Raw genomic sequence first — 14203 nt, 5'->3', positions numbered from 1 at the left:
ACCAATGTCATGTACAACTTTAACATCCCACGTACTCTACTCAGTACTTTGATTTATTAAAGCCCATGTAGATAACATCTATAGTCTTTCCTTCATCAACTTTCCTGCTAACCTCTCAAAAAAAACTATAAGATTTGTTAAACACAACCTACTTTGCACAAAGCCATGTTGACTATCCTTAATCAGTCCCTGATTATCCAAATACTTGTATGTCTGATCTCTTAGAATTCCTTCCAATAACATGCCTATTACTGATGTCAAGCACCCTTGCCTACAAATTTCTGGGTTATTTTTGGAGCCTTTTTAAAAAATATATATTTTATTTTTCCATTCTCTGTAAATATATTCACACAATCTTTAAACTTTTATACACATGAAATGTATTAAATGTACACAAAACAAAAAAAATCCTCCTCCCTTTTCCCTCACACACCTACAAATACAAAAATATAACTACATGTACCGCCAAAGCTCTCAATTTTTTTTCATGGTTCTCTTTCTGGGATATCAAATCTTTACATACATACATTGATATATTGAAGGGCAAAAATTATAATTGGACCCCATGATAATCCAAGTATGGTTCCATATCTTAATTAATGTATCATATTTATTTTTTTAAGTTCTATGTAATTTTCTCCATATATGTATCTCTGCAGCCCATCGAGCAATAAGTAGGGGAGAGTTGGACTTCTAAGTGATTGCTATACACTCCTTGGCCACAGCCAGGGCTACTTTAACAAAACAAATTTGAATTTAGTCAGTTTATTGCTTATTTTATTAAAGTTGCCTAGAAGGTACAGCTCTGGGTCAGAAGGTTCCAATTTCGATGCCACATCTAAAGCACATTTCAGATATTTCAGATTTTGATTTGTGTAGTTTTTATAATTGATATAAGAAATTATATTGTACCAATCCATATCTTGCACTTATCATTGATGTCATTCTATCCATATACCAATCAGACCAACATTTCTCTGGTATTATAACACCAGATCCAACTCCCAACTCTCCCTCAATCTTTGTAGGCCTTGCTTAGCCCTTTCACCTTGGAGAACAGAATACATCCTAGTTATAAATTTAGGGGTTTTCCCAGTCGAAGCATCCCCTCTACTTCATTGATTGAGAGTGGTACCAATTTGGGACTCTACCTCTCTCACAGAAAAGACCTTAACTGAAGAAAGCAGTGGAAGGTTCCATTTGACAAATCTTATTTCTGTTTTAATTCTTTAAAAGACATAAGTAGTCCTTCTTCATAACAGTCTTCAGTACGTCTAATTCTTTTTTTATACCAAATATTTAGAATTCTATTACCCAAGTTCATTGGCAATAGTTCATTCTGGCACAGTGGTGCTTTTGGTGATATCCCCACTTTTTTTCCATACTCTCATGCCAAATTTTAATCATATGTATGGCATTGTCTGTTTTTTTTTGTTATTAACTATTAACATTATTCCTAAATATTAACTCCTTCCAGTTTCCATTTAAACCGGCTTTCTTTTAGATATTTTTCAAAATCAGAATTTGCTAATGGCATAATTTCATTTTTTTTCCAAATTACTTTTGTAACCTGTAACTCTCCCATATTTCTCCAGTGTGATCTGTAGTTTGGCCAAAGGCTCAACTGGGTCAGCTAAATATATCATCTGCAAATAAATTAATTTTATGCTCTTCCTGAACAACCCTGAATCCCTCTATGTATGGGTCCTTCCTTATAATATCTGATAATGGTTCAGTTGCCAGAACAAAGAGACCTGGGGACAGAGGGCATCCCTGTCTGCTGGATCTATTCAAAGGAAACTTAGACAACATCTGTCCATTAGTTAAAATTTTGGCCTGGGTCTTATGGTAAAGAGTTTTTATCAAATCAATAAATACTCGGCCCATTCCATACTTTTCTAGTACTTTAAATAAGAACAGCTACTTTAGATCGTCAAATGCCTTTTCTGCACCTAGAGATACTGTAATACTTGGGCTCACTTTTGACTTAGTCAAATGAATTATATTAAATAGTGTGCCCAAATTGTCTGCAGAGTATTTTTTTTAATGAAGCCTTCTTGATCCGGATTTATCGATTTTAGGTATTAGCTAGTGCTTTGGCCTTAATCTTGTAATCAGCATTTAACAAAGAAATAGGTGTATAAGAGGGTGGTTTTAGTGGATCTCTGTTCTTTTTCTGTAGCAGCGTAAAAATAGCCGTTGAGAAGGATTCTGGGAGAGTCTGAGTCTCTACCACCTTGTCTTATACATCCATAATAAGAGGCATCAAAAGATCCTTAAATTCTCTGTAAAATTTGGGCGGGAAACCATTTTCTCTTGGTGATTTATTTGCCTGTTGTGTATTCAGGGCTTTTTCAATCTCCTGTCTAGTAAAGGGGGCATCCAATTCCAACTGATCTCTATTTTCCCATTTTGGCAGCTCAATCACTGAGAGAAATTCATCTATCTCATTAGAATCCCCCAGCAGTTCTGATTTGTACAGTTTTGTATAATTTTAAAAGTTTCATCGATTTTCTTCTGATTGTATGTTAATTTGTCAGGCTCTGTTTGAATTGCAGTGATCAATCTTGATATCTCCTCTGCTTTTAATTACCATGACAAAATTATGTGCTCTGTCCCAATTCGTAATACTTCTGCTTTGATTTTAAAGTAGTTTTTTTATTTTATATGTTTGTAATATTTCCAATTTTTTGATTTCCAAAATTTTGTATTTATCTTTCTCAGTCTCCAGGCTGTGGGCTTGCCCCACACCCAGGGCTTCCACAGTCCGATCTGCTGTGGACTTGCCAGTGACTCCATGAGCCAGTTCGCCTATTGCTTGAGTGAACCGCCACACTGCCTAAATTTTTCATCATCATAATTTGGGGCATATATATTCATCTTAGTCCAGGATTCTGAGTATATTTGACAATGCATCATCACTAATCTCCCCGCTGGGAAATTCACTAGAACTCCCCTGGCTCTAGGAGGATATTGCTACTTGACCTACCCATCCCCTCTTTAACTTTACGTGTTCTAGCTATGTATGGTGAGTCTCTTGTAAGAACACTATGTCTGCTTGCAATTTTTTTTAAGGTGTGCCAAGACTGTCTTTCTCTTTACCATTCCGTTAATCCATTGACATTAAAACTTATGAATTTAATTTTCTTGTTTATTACCTCAGGGATGTCCCCATATTCTTACCCTCTTTGTCCATCTTCCTTCCACCTTTGATGCAAATGCCCGTGCTCAAACCGAAACCTATATAAATAAAAAAAACCCATATTCAATAAATCAAAACAATACAGTATAAACCCCCAATTAATCCCTTCTTCCTACCCTCTAAAATCCCCCTACCCCTCCTGGTGCCGCCAACCATAGAATTGGTGCCAATTCCCCCAACCCTCAGCACCCATCTTGTTCCCACCCCTCCTACAACTTCTCCAAGCTCCCAATATATAAACATAATTTAATTTTTAACCATTGCCTTGAACAACACGCTCACACACTCTCCCGTGCGCTCACTTTTACACGCGCTCACTCGCTCACTGTCTCTCTCTCTCTCAGACCCCCACCCCTCTTGTCTGACTTATTGTCCCATTTGGACGTCTTCCCGTGTGGCTTCCAGGGAGTTTGCAAACCTCAACGCCTCATTTGCTTCCACCGAGAACTTTTTATCTACCCTGGTAATACCTTCACCTTCAATGTCACTGGTGCAATAGCCTGTGGCCCACTCCCTTGTTCCACAGGACTTTTTTTTAGTTGCGTTGAATTCCTTTTTCCTTTTCAAAAATGCCGCGCTGATGTTGGAGGATTAAAGAAAGAACCTTGCTGTCCCCAACCTTGAGTGGATTCACCCCCTTCCCCCCCCCCCCCCCCTTCCCTGCCCCTTTGGCCACCGCCCTGGGAGGGAACCTTTTCCCTATTCTGAAAACACTCAAACTTTTTCAAAATCAACTGGAGCCATTTTCCTGAACCATCTCTACCCTCAGTTCTCCCCCCCCACCCTATTCCTACCCAGAACCCTTGAGATCCAGTCTTTAAAGTATTTAACTGGGTTATTCCCCTCCACCCCTTCATTTACCCCCACAATCTTGATATTGTTCCTCCTATTGAAGTTTTCTAACATGTCTAGCTTCTCCAAAATTTCCTCTCTCTCTCTGTTCCATGCGTCCCTCTCATTCTCCAAGCACTCACATAGTCTTCTTCCTTTTCTACACTCCCTGATAGATCAGCCATGGCCCTCTTTATTTCCCCCATGTCTGCTGACTGTTCCATCAATACAGTCTTCAATATGGCTTCAGAGGCTTCCTCTACCACCTCCATTACTTCCCTGAAACTCTCTAAGATCGTCTGCCTTTTCTACAATACTCCTTGCATTGGAATAGATGCACCTGAGAACATTATTTCCACCTTTGATTTCTGTCTTTACATGCAGTATCAATGTCATCGTTTTCCTCTTCCACTCCACTATCTGCTCTGCCACTCTGGTTCCCATCCCCCTGCAAATCTAGTTCAAACTCCTGGAGCAGTACTAGCAAATTTTGCCAGGAGGATATTTGTTCTCTTCAGATCAGATGCAAACAATCTCACTGGATGTCTACCCCTCCTGGGTAGAAGATTGTACTGGTACAATCTTCCCTGAAAGAGAGCCCAATGATCCAGAAATCTGAAGCCTTCCCTCTTGCACCATCTCTTTAGCCACATGTTAAGTGGCATTATCCTCCCATTTCTAACCTCACTAGCATGTGACACAGGTAGCAAACCTGAGATCACAACCCTAGAGATCCCGTCCTTCATCTTCACACCTAACTCCCTGAACTCTTCCTAACCATGTCATTGGTCCCTATATGGACCGTGACATCAGGCTGTTCCGTCCTCCCTTTTGAGAACATGGTGAACATGATCTGGACCTGGCTCCTAGGAGGCAACATGCCATCTGGAATTCTCTATTTCTTCTACAGAATCTCTTATCTGTTCCCCACTCTATTGAATCCCCTATTACTAGAGCTTGTCTCTTCTCCCTTCCCTTAGCCACAAGGCGATACTCTGTGCCAGACCTGATCACCATGGCTTGTTCCTGGTAGGTCGTCCCCCTCAACAGTATCTAGAATGCCATACGTGTTATTAAGGGGAATGGCCACAGGTGTACTCTGTAATGTGTACCTGTTACTTTTCCCTCACCTGACTGGCACCCAGCTACCTTCCTCCTGCCTCCAAGGTGTGATAGCATCCTAGGAACTCCTGTTCATGCAACTCCAGCTCCGATACCCCATTGGGATGCACCTCACAGATGAAGTCACCAGGGATACTGTTGACTATCCTGACTATCTACATTCTGCAAAAATGTCCCTGCAATGAATGTCATTCACACTGCCTGGGAAATAAAATAAGTTAGAAAAACCTGTCTTTGCCTGTGCCTCCTTGCTGAATACTTTAGTTCCTAAATAGGGTAATCCTCTGCTTGCCAAAGCCTCAATATCCCATTCTTACACTAGACACTCCCAAAGTGGTCGCTTCACTTATGCTCACCTTTCCTTAATTAGCCAATGGAGAAGTTTAAACAAGCTCCTCTTCTCGTTCCAAGTCCTGGTCTCACAATTTATAACGAGAAACAAGCAAGTTTTTAAATGCTCCGAACTCTGCCCTCACAGTTTCTAACAAGAATCAAATGAAGAAAATTGTTATTACTTCTAACAGCTACCAAAAATCTATTCTTCTGTTAGATTTAGAAAATCTCATTTTTAAATTTTGGAAATAGAAGCTCCCTAATATTTTGTTTTATTTTTGTTTATTTACATCAGTTTCTGTTTAAGGCTTGGAAGTAGAAACAGTGAAAGCAATTAGCTAGCTTTGTTAGTGTTTTAATGGAAAACACGTGTTTGGATCAACAAATTGTACAGCAGTTTTTTATGCTAATTGAATAGATGTGAGTGAACAAATAGAATACTGTCCTACGCTTACTTTCAAAAACATCACGTTTGAATTATTACATACAGAGAGCTTGGCATTTTAATACAAGCATTGTTGTTTCATTTAATTTTGAACACTTCAGTAAATCTGAATGTTTTGCACCTCAAGTAGAAAAATAATTTGTTAAAGGGGCACTTTTAAATTGTATACTAATTTTACTAGTCACACTGGATTCTGAAGGTGCCTATCTTTTCTGCACCTAACCACTGCAGTTGGCATTTTGTTTCTGTTTTATAAGGGTTACTTTATGATCATAAGTTGTATTTGTAATGCATTTTGACATTGGTCATAATTATTGTTTGTGTCTGCCGACAATTCTGGTGAAAGTAACTCCACTTAATAGAAATGAAATTCTGCATATTTGTGAAGTAGGCCATGTGATGCATGATGCAGTACCTCTGTTACCTGTTTGTTGCTAAGATGATTACATTTGACATTTAGAGAAACACAAGTACTGCAGATCCTGGAATCTTGAACACAACAGTCAGTAGTTGGAAGGAGTCAACAGATCAGGGAGCATCCTCTGCACCATACTCTGTGCCAGATCTAATCACCATGGCTTGTTCCTGGTAGGTCATCCCCCTCAACAGAATCCAGAATTGCATATGTGTTATTAAGGGGAATGGCCACAGGAATACTCTGCAATGCTTACCTGTTCCTTTTCCATCACCTGACTGGCACACACCTACCTTCCTCCTGCTTCCTAGGTGTGATAGCGTCCTAGTAAATATCACCCCCTCAGCCTCCAGAATGATCCAGAGTCCAGTCAACATTTCTGGTCAGAATCCTGTCTTGAGTCCTAAAATGGGAGAAAAAGCAAACCTAAAAGATGAGGGGGGGAGGGAAGGAACTAAAAGGTGATGGGGTACTGAACAAATGAAGATAGAGAGACAGGTAGGAGAAGAGACCATGGGATGAAGGGAAATGCTACATTTGAGAGAAAAATGAAAACAGAAGTAGGTAAAGGACAGATAAAAACAGTGGAATCATTCTGGAATGGAAGTTACCAAAATTTTTAGCTAGCAAAATGGAATGTGATGTTCCTGAAATTTACATTTGGCCTTCTCTGGCAATCGATGAGACCGAGGGCAGTTGTCTCATGGAAGTACCCAAAGGAATTAAAATAACTGTCAACTGGGAGTTCCAGTTTCAAGAGCAGAGGGCAGGTGCTTCATGAAGTAATTGCTTAATCAGCATTTGGTTTTACCAATGTACAGGAGGCTATATTGAGTGCACCGAATGGAGTAGACTAGATTGGATGAGCTGCATGTGAAGTTCTGCCTCACGTCTTCTAGAGTCCTATCACATCTTGGTACTTTCTCTGCTCTCCTCTTCTCCATCCCTCCCATGCTTGCTGTCTTCCCTTCCCAGATTTGTGTTGGTAAAGGATTCAGACCCAAAACGTTGACTGCTCATGTCTTTTTATGGATGCTGCTTGATCTACTTTGTCCCTCTAAATTGTCATTGTTTACACTTGAAATTCATGCTGTTAAATCTATAATCAATTAATGTCAAACTATTGATTTTGTGAAACTTCAGAGTTCACAGTATGTAGGAGCAGAAGTCAGCCCTTTGGGCCATCAAGTCTGCTCTGCCATTCTTCATGATCTGATCCATCCTCCCACTCAGCCCCACACTCTGGCCTTCTCCCTGTGGCCCTTGATACCTTGACTGATCAAATACCTGTCAATCTCTGCCTTAAGTACATCCAGTGACCTCGCTTCCACAGCCAACTGTGGCAACAAGTTTCACAGACTCATGACCCTCTGATGAAATAAAATTTCCCCCGCCTCTCTTTTGGGTGTGAAACAGCTAAAATGTAAAAATGTTGGGATATTGGTACATTGAAAAATAAACTTGATACTGAAAATATTTTCCAGATATTTTATGTTACTTTATTTGAAAAGGAACATAAGCATTAACCAGCATGTGAGGATAAACTATCTTATTGAATTTTCTGATCAAGGTTTTCAACAAGATCCCTTGTTCTTGGTCTGCGAAGTCTAAACCAGTGGTTTTCAAACTGCCCCCTTAAACTCTCATTCCACCTTAAGCAATCCCTATGCCATAAGTGCTCTGTGATTAGCAAGGGATTGCTCAAGGTAGCATGTGAGTGGAAAGAAAAAGGGTTGAAAACTACTGTTAATAATCATACCTAATTGACTCGTTATGTGCATGGTTTCATAACTCCAAAGGAAATGGGCCAAAATGACCATTTTTTTTCAAGTAAAATATTTCAGTAACAATTGGGTCTAGAGTAGCAATTCTCAACCTTCCCTTCCCACTCACATACCACCTTATGCAATCCTTTACAAATCACAGAGCATTTATGGCATAGGGTTTATTTAAGGTGGAATATGAGTTTAGGGGGCAGTTTGAAAACCACTGGCTTTTACCCTTGTATTGTCAGATTATACCCACCATGTTTATCTCTGATATTCCAATGGTAATTGGATTTTGAGAGATTGTGATTGATGGTTTAGGAAGCAACTTAAATGACAATATATTAAATTGTAAATGAGGAGCTCAAATTGAAAAATAGCATTTTGTTTATCTCGTTGGGGAATGAGACATGGGGAAATAGACAACTGTTTAGTTTTGGAATCATAAATGAAGATGGGGTTTCACCTCATTTTTAGGACTTTTTCTCAGCAAAGTGAAATAACAATTACAAGTGTGAGGTTTCATGACGTCTTAAACATGGTGATGTTTCCAGCATTGATTGGTCAGGAAAATAACTTGGAAAAAGTTTTGATCATGGGACTTTTATGGCTAGATATGTGCATTTCTCAAAATGCCACCCTATTTTCACTGACAGCACTTTTATTGTATTCCAAACAAATTTACGTCAACAGTCCTGAAGGCAAACATTTGGTTCATCTTTCTTGCAGATGGGAAAAGCAAAGTTAACAACAGTTTGTTCCAATCAAAGAGGAGGGGACTAAACAAAGGGTAGGTAGATATATGCATATTCACGTGTGCAAGTCAAGAGAGCGATCAAGGACATGACAAGGTAACAATGAGACAAATAGAGGCAAGATCCAAGTTTTAAAAATAGCATTATAATTATCTCAGTACTGTGAAATCACAGGTTTCCACAGTAAGTTGAATTTAGTGAAGATAGGGTTATAGTGGAAGAATGTTTCTCTAACTAGTGGTGTTATGGAAAGATCAGTATTGGAATCTTTTTTGATTGGGATCTATATGAATGATCTGGATGAAAATGTACATGGCCTGAATAGTATGTTTGCAGATGACATGAAAATTACTGGAGTTGTTAATAGATACAGCAGGATGGCAATCATTGGAAATATGGGTAGGGAAATGTTAATGAAGTTTAATCTGGACAAGCATATGATGTTGCATTTTAGGATGAAAGTTTACAGTAAATAGCATGAACATGGGGAGCATTAATGCACAGTGATCTTGGGGCAAAAGAGATTAGCTCCCTGAAAATGGCCACACAAGTAGTTAGGGTGATACAACAAGCTTGTCTTCATCACTTGGGGCATTGGGTATAAAAGTGAGGAAGTTATGATAAGCTATATTTGGAGAATTGTGTGCAGTTCTGGTTGCCACACTAAGGAAGGATATGGAGGTTTTGGAGAAAGTGGAGAAGAGATGCAAGATGCTCCTATATTGGAGAGTATTAGCTATAAGGAGGAGTTGGACAAACTTAGACTGTTTTATCAGAGGTGACCTGATAAAAGTGTATAGAATTATAGGGTAGGTTGGCAGTTTTTTTCCCAGTTTGAAAATATCAAATGCTAGAGGGCATAGGTTTAAGGTGAGTGGGGACAGATTAAAGGAAATGTATGAGGCACGTTTTTTAACACAGAGTCTGGATTTTGTTCCCCAGGAGGTGAAAGAAGCTGATTATAGAGCAAGGTGTAAGGAGCATTTGACAGACATGTGAACAGGCAGTTAGATTGGTATCATGGTTGGTGCTGACAAGCTGGAATGAATGGCCCATTGCAGTGAGCTCTTTTCTTTGTTCTATGTTCAAATGTTAATTAGAATGAACTTAATTCCTTATTTTAGCACTTGTTATGAAAATGAAATATTAATTGACATCAAGGTAAATGGCAAATCAAGGAAACCCCTCATCTTCATTTCCTTAAAACTCTTGCGACTTAATGCAGTGGAAAATTAGGTTAGTGGATTGCTTCAATAAAGACTTGCTTCTCACAGCCTCCACAGTGACAGACTGTCCAAAATCTGATTGTGAATGCTGTCTGCTGACTCGGGTTCTGGGCTAAATTTCTGCATTTCTCAATGGGAGTTTCAAAATCTGCAAAATTTCTGTTTCCCCTCCTACCTCAGCCCCTTTACTGTTTTAAGCTGCAATGACTTAAACAACTGTCATCAGCACCTTCTAGCTGTTGACTAGGCTCTTGGTTGCCAAGGATTATTTGATGGATTCAACATGAAATCCAATGTGGCATTTAGAACTTCTGTCGACTTCCCAGTCAACACACTGAAGAGGAATCCCAGAGAACTAAATGGGGAAAATTAACTTCAAGGAGAAAGATTAGTAAAATTTTATGTTTTATTTAATGAAGATAGTTTAATGTTAGTAATTGATTTTTACATGTGTGGGTTTTGTTTTTAAATTTTAGTTTCAGTGCTTTAGGAATATCCCAAGTGATATTTCAAGATTTGTGAATCTAAAGACATTCATAAACATTAAATAAACAAAGGGAACTGACAGCCAGTGAGACTCTGGGCAGGACCTCTAAGGCTGTCAAAACCATTTTGTGAATGTAGCGAATTTTATGTCGAAACATTCCCTTTACTGCATTATACCAGTGGAAGAATGTTTGGGCCATGTGGAAAAGCAGTATAGGCGAAGGGCAGGCCAATTGTATTTGATAGGAATGGAAGTTCTGACTTGGTTCCTACCACTGCATTTGGCATTGAGTATTGACTTGTGTTTGCCTCAGCATAATTTTCTTCATTGAACATTACTTTCCCCTATCTCGCTAATATTGCCTTTACTATTGTAAAGCAAAGATGAGATGCATTGTTACCAGTAGGGGGTGAAAAACTGAGAGTTGTCAATTATATTTACATAATTTTCCATTCCTAATTATAAAGGATCATTGGTAAATGTTTAGGAACAGAATCTTGTGATTGAAAATTGCACACAATATGAATGTAAGATATTCTTTTAAAACTTTTGATAGCAGGGGAATAATCAGAGGTGCAAGTGTCTATTGTAATGGTGCAGTTTGCAAGTTTTATTTTTGATTCATGTATTTCACTATCAAAAGGTTCCAGCATTACTTTCACAGAGGCAAGATTCTCTACTCTTGCAGTGCCAAAAGCTGTATGTGGTGATCAGTCATTGATTAGTTCATTGAGCTTTATTTATCTGGGTGGAAAGGAGCATTGTATTGTCTGCAATCCTCTTGGGCCAAAGAAAAAACATTCCAAAATTCTTGGCAAAACCTTCAGAGAGTTGGAAGGAAATGAATTTTTGACCAACCACAGTGGCCTATTAAGCAAAAACTAGTTATTTGCTGACAGTTCAGCACATTTTTTTCACAGTTAACTATTTGCAAATATATATTATACGCACTGTTGAAATATTCTATCTGTATTCTGGTAATTAATCTTAATAATCTAAGTCCAATGTGACTAATATAACATCATTAATCTCCTGTAATCTTTCTGCAGCTAATCAAATAACTTGGATAGTATACAATCTCAGTAATATCAAAACATTAAGCTGGTAGTTAAATTTTCTGCCTGTAAGATTATTACTGGTCATTTGAATAGTGGAAAAATCTTAATGCAAAAATAAATGCATACCAAATGCATTTCTAAACACCTTTGGATCTGTGTACCTCCACGCAGACTTAAAAATGAACTTTTGAACATGAAATGCTGAAAGTCTATCGAGACAGAAAATATTATTGTGAAATTGAAGAACTTGCCATGTAAGCAGTGAACTTTGATGTAAAGTTGGATCATAATTTATAAAAATCTTTGCTTATTTAATATTAAAATCTATTAATTTCTCACTAGTGTGGGATGATATAATTGAAGATTATTTGTTTTTTACCCCCTGCAGAAACCTGCGGGTATTTTATTTCCAATGTCCAGAATGATCCTTATAAGTTAGAACCTGGAACAGTTCAGCACTATCCCTGATTAATAATGCCATTCTTTTGTTTTCCCCCACCCCACCCCATCTTTTTAATTTTAATTTAGACATATAGCACAGTAACAGGCCCTTCTGGTCCATGAGCCTGTGCTGCCCAGATACCCTGAGGTTTTAAAAAAAATCTTTTTTAGAATATTTTATTTTTGTATTTTTCCATAAATATATATATCTAAATTTTTCATTTTCAAAATATATAAATATATATGTATATAACTTTTTTTCTTACAAAAGCAAAAAAAAAACAACAATCCCTTCCTCTTCCCAATATAAATCCGTATATTGTTAGGGCTTACAATTGGGTTAAAAAAAATAAAATCTTCATTGGGAAGGTCATATTTTTATCATAATGGCACTTTTTTATATTTGGGCTCCTATATAGTCCAGATATGGTTGCCATATTTTTATAAACACGTCATACTCTTTTTTAGGTTATATGTGATTTTTTTTCCCCATAGGAATACAACTATTCATCTCTGTCTTCCATCGTGCTATCTGTAGAAGGGAGTCAGACTTGCAAGTAATCACAACACTTTTTGCCAGAGCTAAAGCTAGTTTAACAAATTAAATTTGGAATTTAGTTAGCTTATTACTTACTTCAATAAAATTGCCCTGAGATAAAGCTTGGGTCATCCATGAAGTCCACCCTTGTTACCTTGTTAGTATTTCAGTAATATCCTGCCAGAAAGGTCTCACCTTCACACATGACTATAGCATGTAAGAACATTCCTATTTTCTATCCCACACCTAAAACACATTTCCAATATTTCAGATTTTGATTTATGCAACTTCTGTGGTGTGAGATATAATCAGTGAAGCAAATTATATTATACTAATCCATATCTTGCATTTATAATTGACCTCTTACTATCTAAATACCAATAAGCCCAGCATCTTTTCATTATTGCGACTCCTAGATTCAATTCCCATCTCTCTCAATCTCTGTAAACTTGGCTTTGCTCTTTTATTTTGGAGAGCAAAATACATCCAAGATATAAATTTAGGTGTATTCTCCAGCCAAATTCTTCATTCCATCTCACTAACTTCTGGTGGGGCCAAGTTTGGCCCCCATCTTTCTCTTAACCGGAGAAAGCAAAAGAATGTCCCATTAGCTACTCCATACTTATTTCTTTGTTGTTCAAAAGACATAAGAGATCCTTCCATATAACAATCATCAACATATCTTATTCCTTTGTCATACCATGAATTCAATATTTTGTTACCCAGATTCATAGATAGTAATACATTTTTACATAATCATATCTTCAGTGATATACCTGCTTTTGTTCCAATACATTCATTTATTTCTTGCCATATTCCAATCATGTGTATTACTATAGGGTTATCCATTTTTTTTTGTTATTGACTTGACATTCTACTTATAAATAAAGTCCTTCATTGTCTCCTCCTTTTTTGAGTTTAGTCCCATTTCTAATCCATGAACAGGGACTATTTTCTTCAAAGAAAGATGATAAAAATCCTGCTTGTGGTGATGGACTTCTGGATTTTAAGAAGTATTAGCTAAGTCCTCCCAGTTTATAGTCCCATGTTAACTTTTCCAGTGCAATTTTTGGTACTTTGTTATTCCATAGGAATTGTCTTATTAATTTAAAGAAGTTTTTAGTTAGGACAATAGGCATTGATTGAAAGAGATACTGTAGGCTTGGCATTACCTTCATTTTTTACAATTTACCTTTCCTATTAATGTAATCAGCAGATCTTTCCATTTCTGTAAATCTTTTTCTATTTTTTCTAGTAGAGGAATATAATTAAACTTGTATAAGTTCTGTAAATTATTATCTGCCATTATTCCTAAATATTTAATTCCATCCTTCCATTTAAATCTACTGCCTTTTTGGTATCTTTCATAATCAAAATTCTGTAATAGCATTATCTCACTTTTATCCATAATTATTTTATATCCTGATATTCTTCCATATTTTTCTAATATTGTTTGTAATCTTATCAGTGATTCAGCTGGGTCAAACATGTTTGGTTATTGGTTACAATTTTAGCTTGTGACTTATGATAAGAGTTTTTATCCAATTTATATCTTTTCTGCCTACACCAAATTTTTCCAATGTT

At 37.3% G+C, this 14203-nt stretch overlaps 1 protein-coding gene across 7 annotated transcripts in view; it reads left to right on the top strand.

Moving 5' to 3' along the window:
* Positions 1-14203, top strand: part of kifap3a (kinesin-associated protein 3a) — a 233923-nt gene that overhangs the window by 10060 nt on the left and 209660 nt on the right. Inside the window, exon 2 of one of the 7 annotated variants that reach the window (XM_069938221.1) lies at positions 8844-8904. The exons of 5 other annotated variants lie outside the window; for them this stretch is intronic. In XM_069938221.1, coding sequence (XP_069794322.1) covers positions 8844-8904 — 61 coding nt within the window. Of the gene's footprint in view, positions 1-6393; positions 6522-8843; positions 8905-14203 lie in introns of all 7 variants that reach the window. One more of the 7 variants, XM_069938219.1, reaches the window with a different exon arrangement.

Source organism: Narcine bancroftii, chromosome 5 (assembly GCF_036971445.1).
Source record: "Narcine bancroftii isolate sNarBan1 chromosome 5, sNarBan1.hap1, whole genome shotgun sequence".
NCBI classification, from domain to species: Eukaryota; Metazoa; Chordata; class Chondrichthyes; order Torpediniformes; family Narcinidae; genus Narcine; species Narcine bancroftii.
Note: the sequence above shows the minus strand (reverse complement) of the source record. Positions and strands in the feature narration are given on the sequence as shown.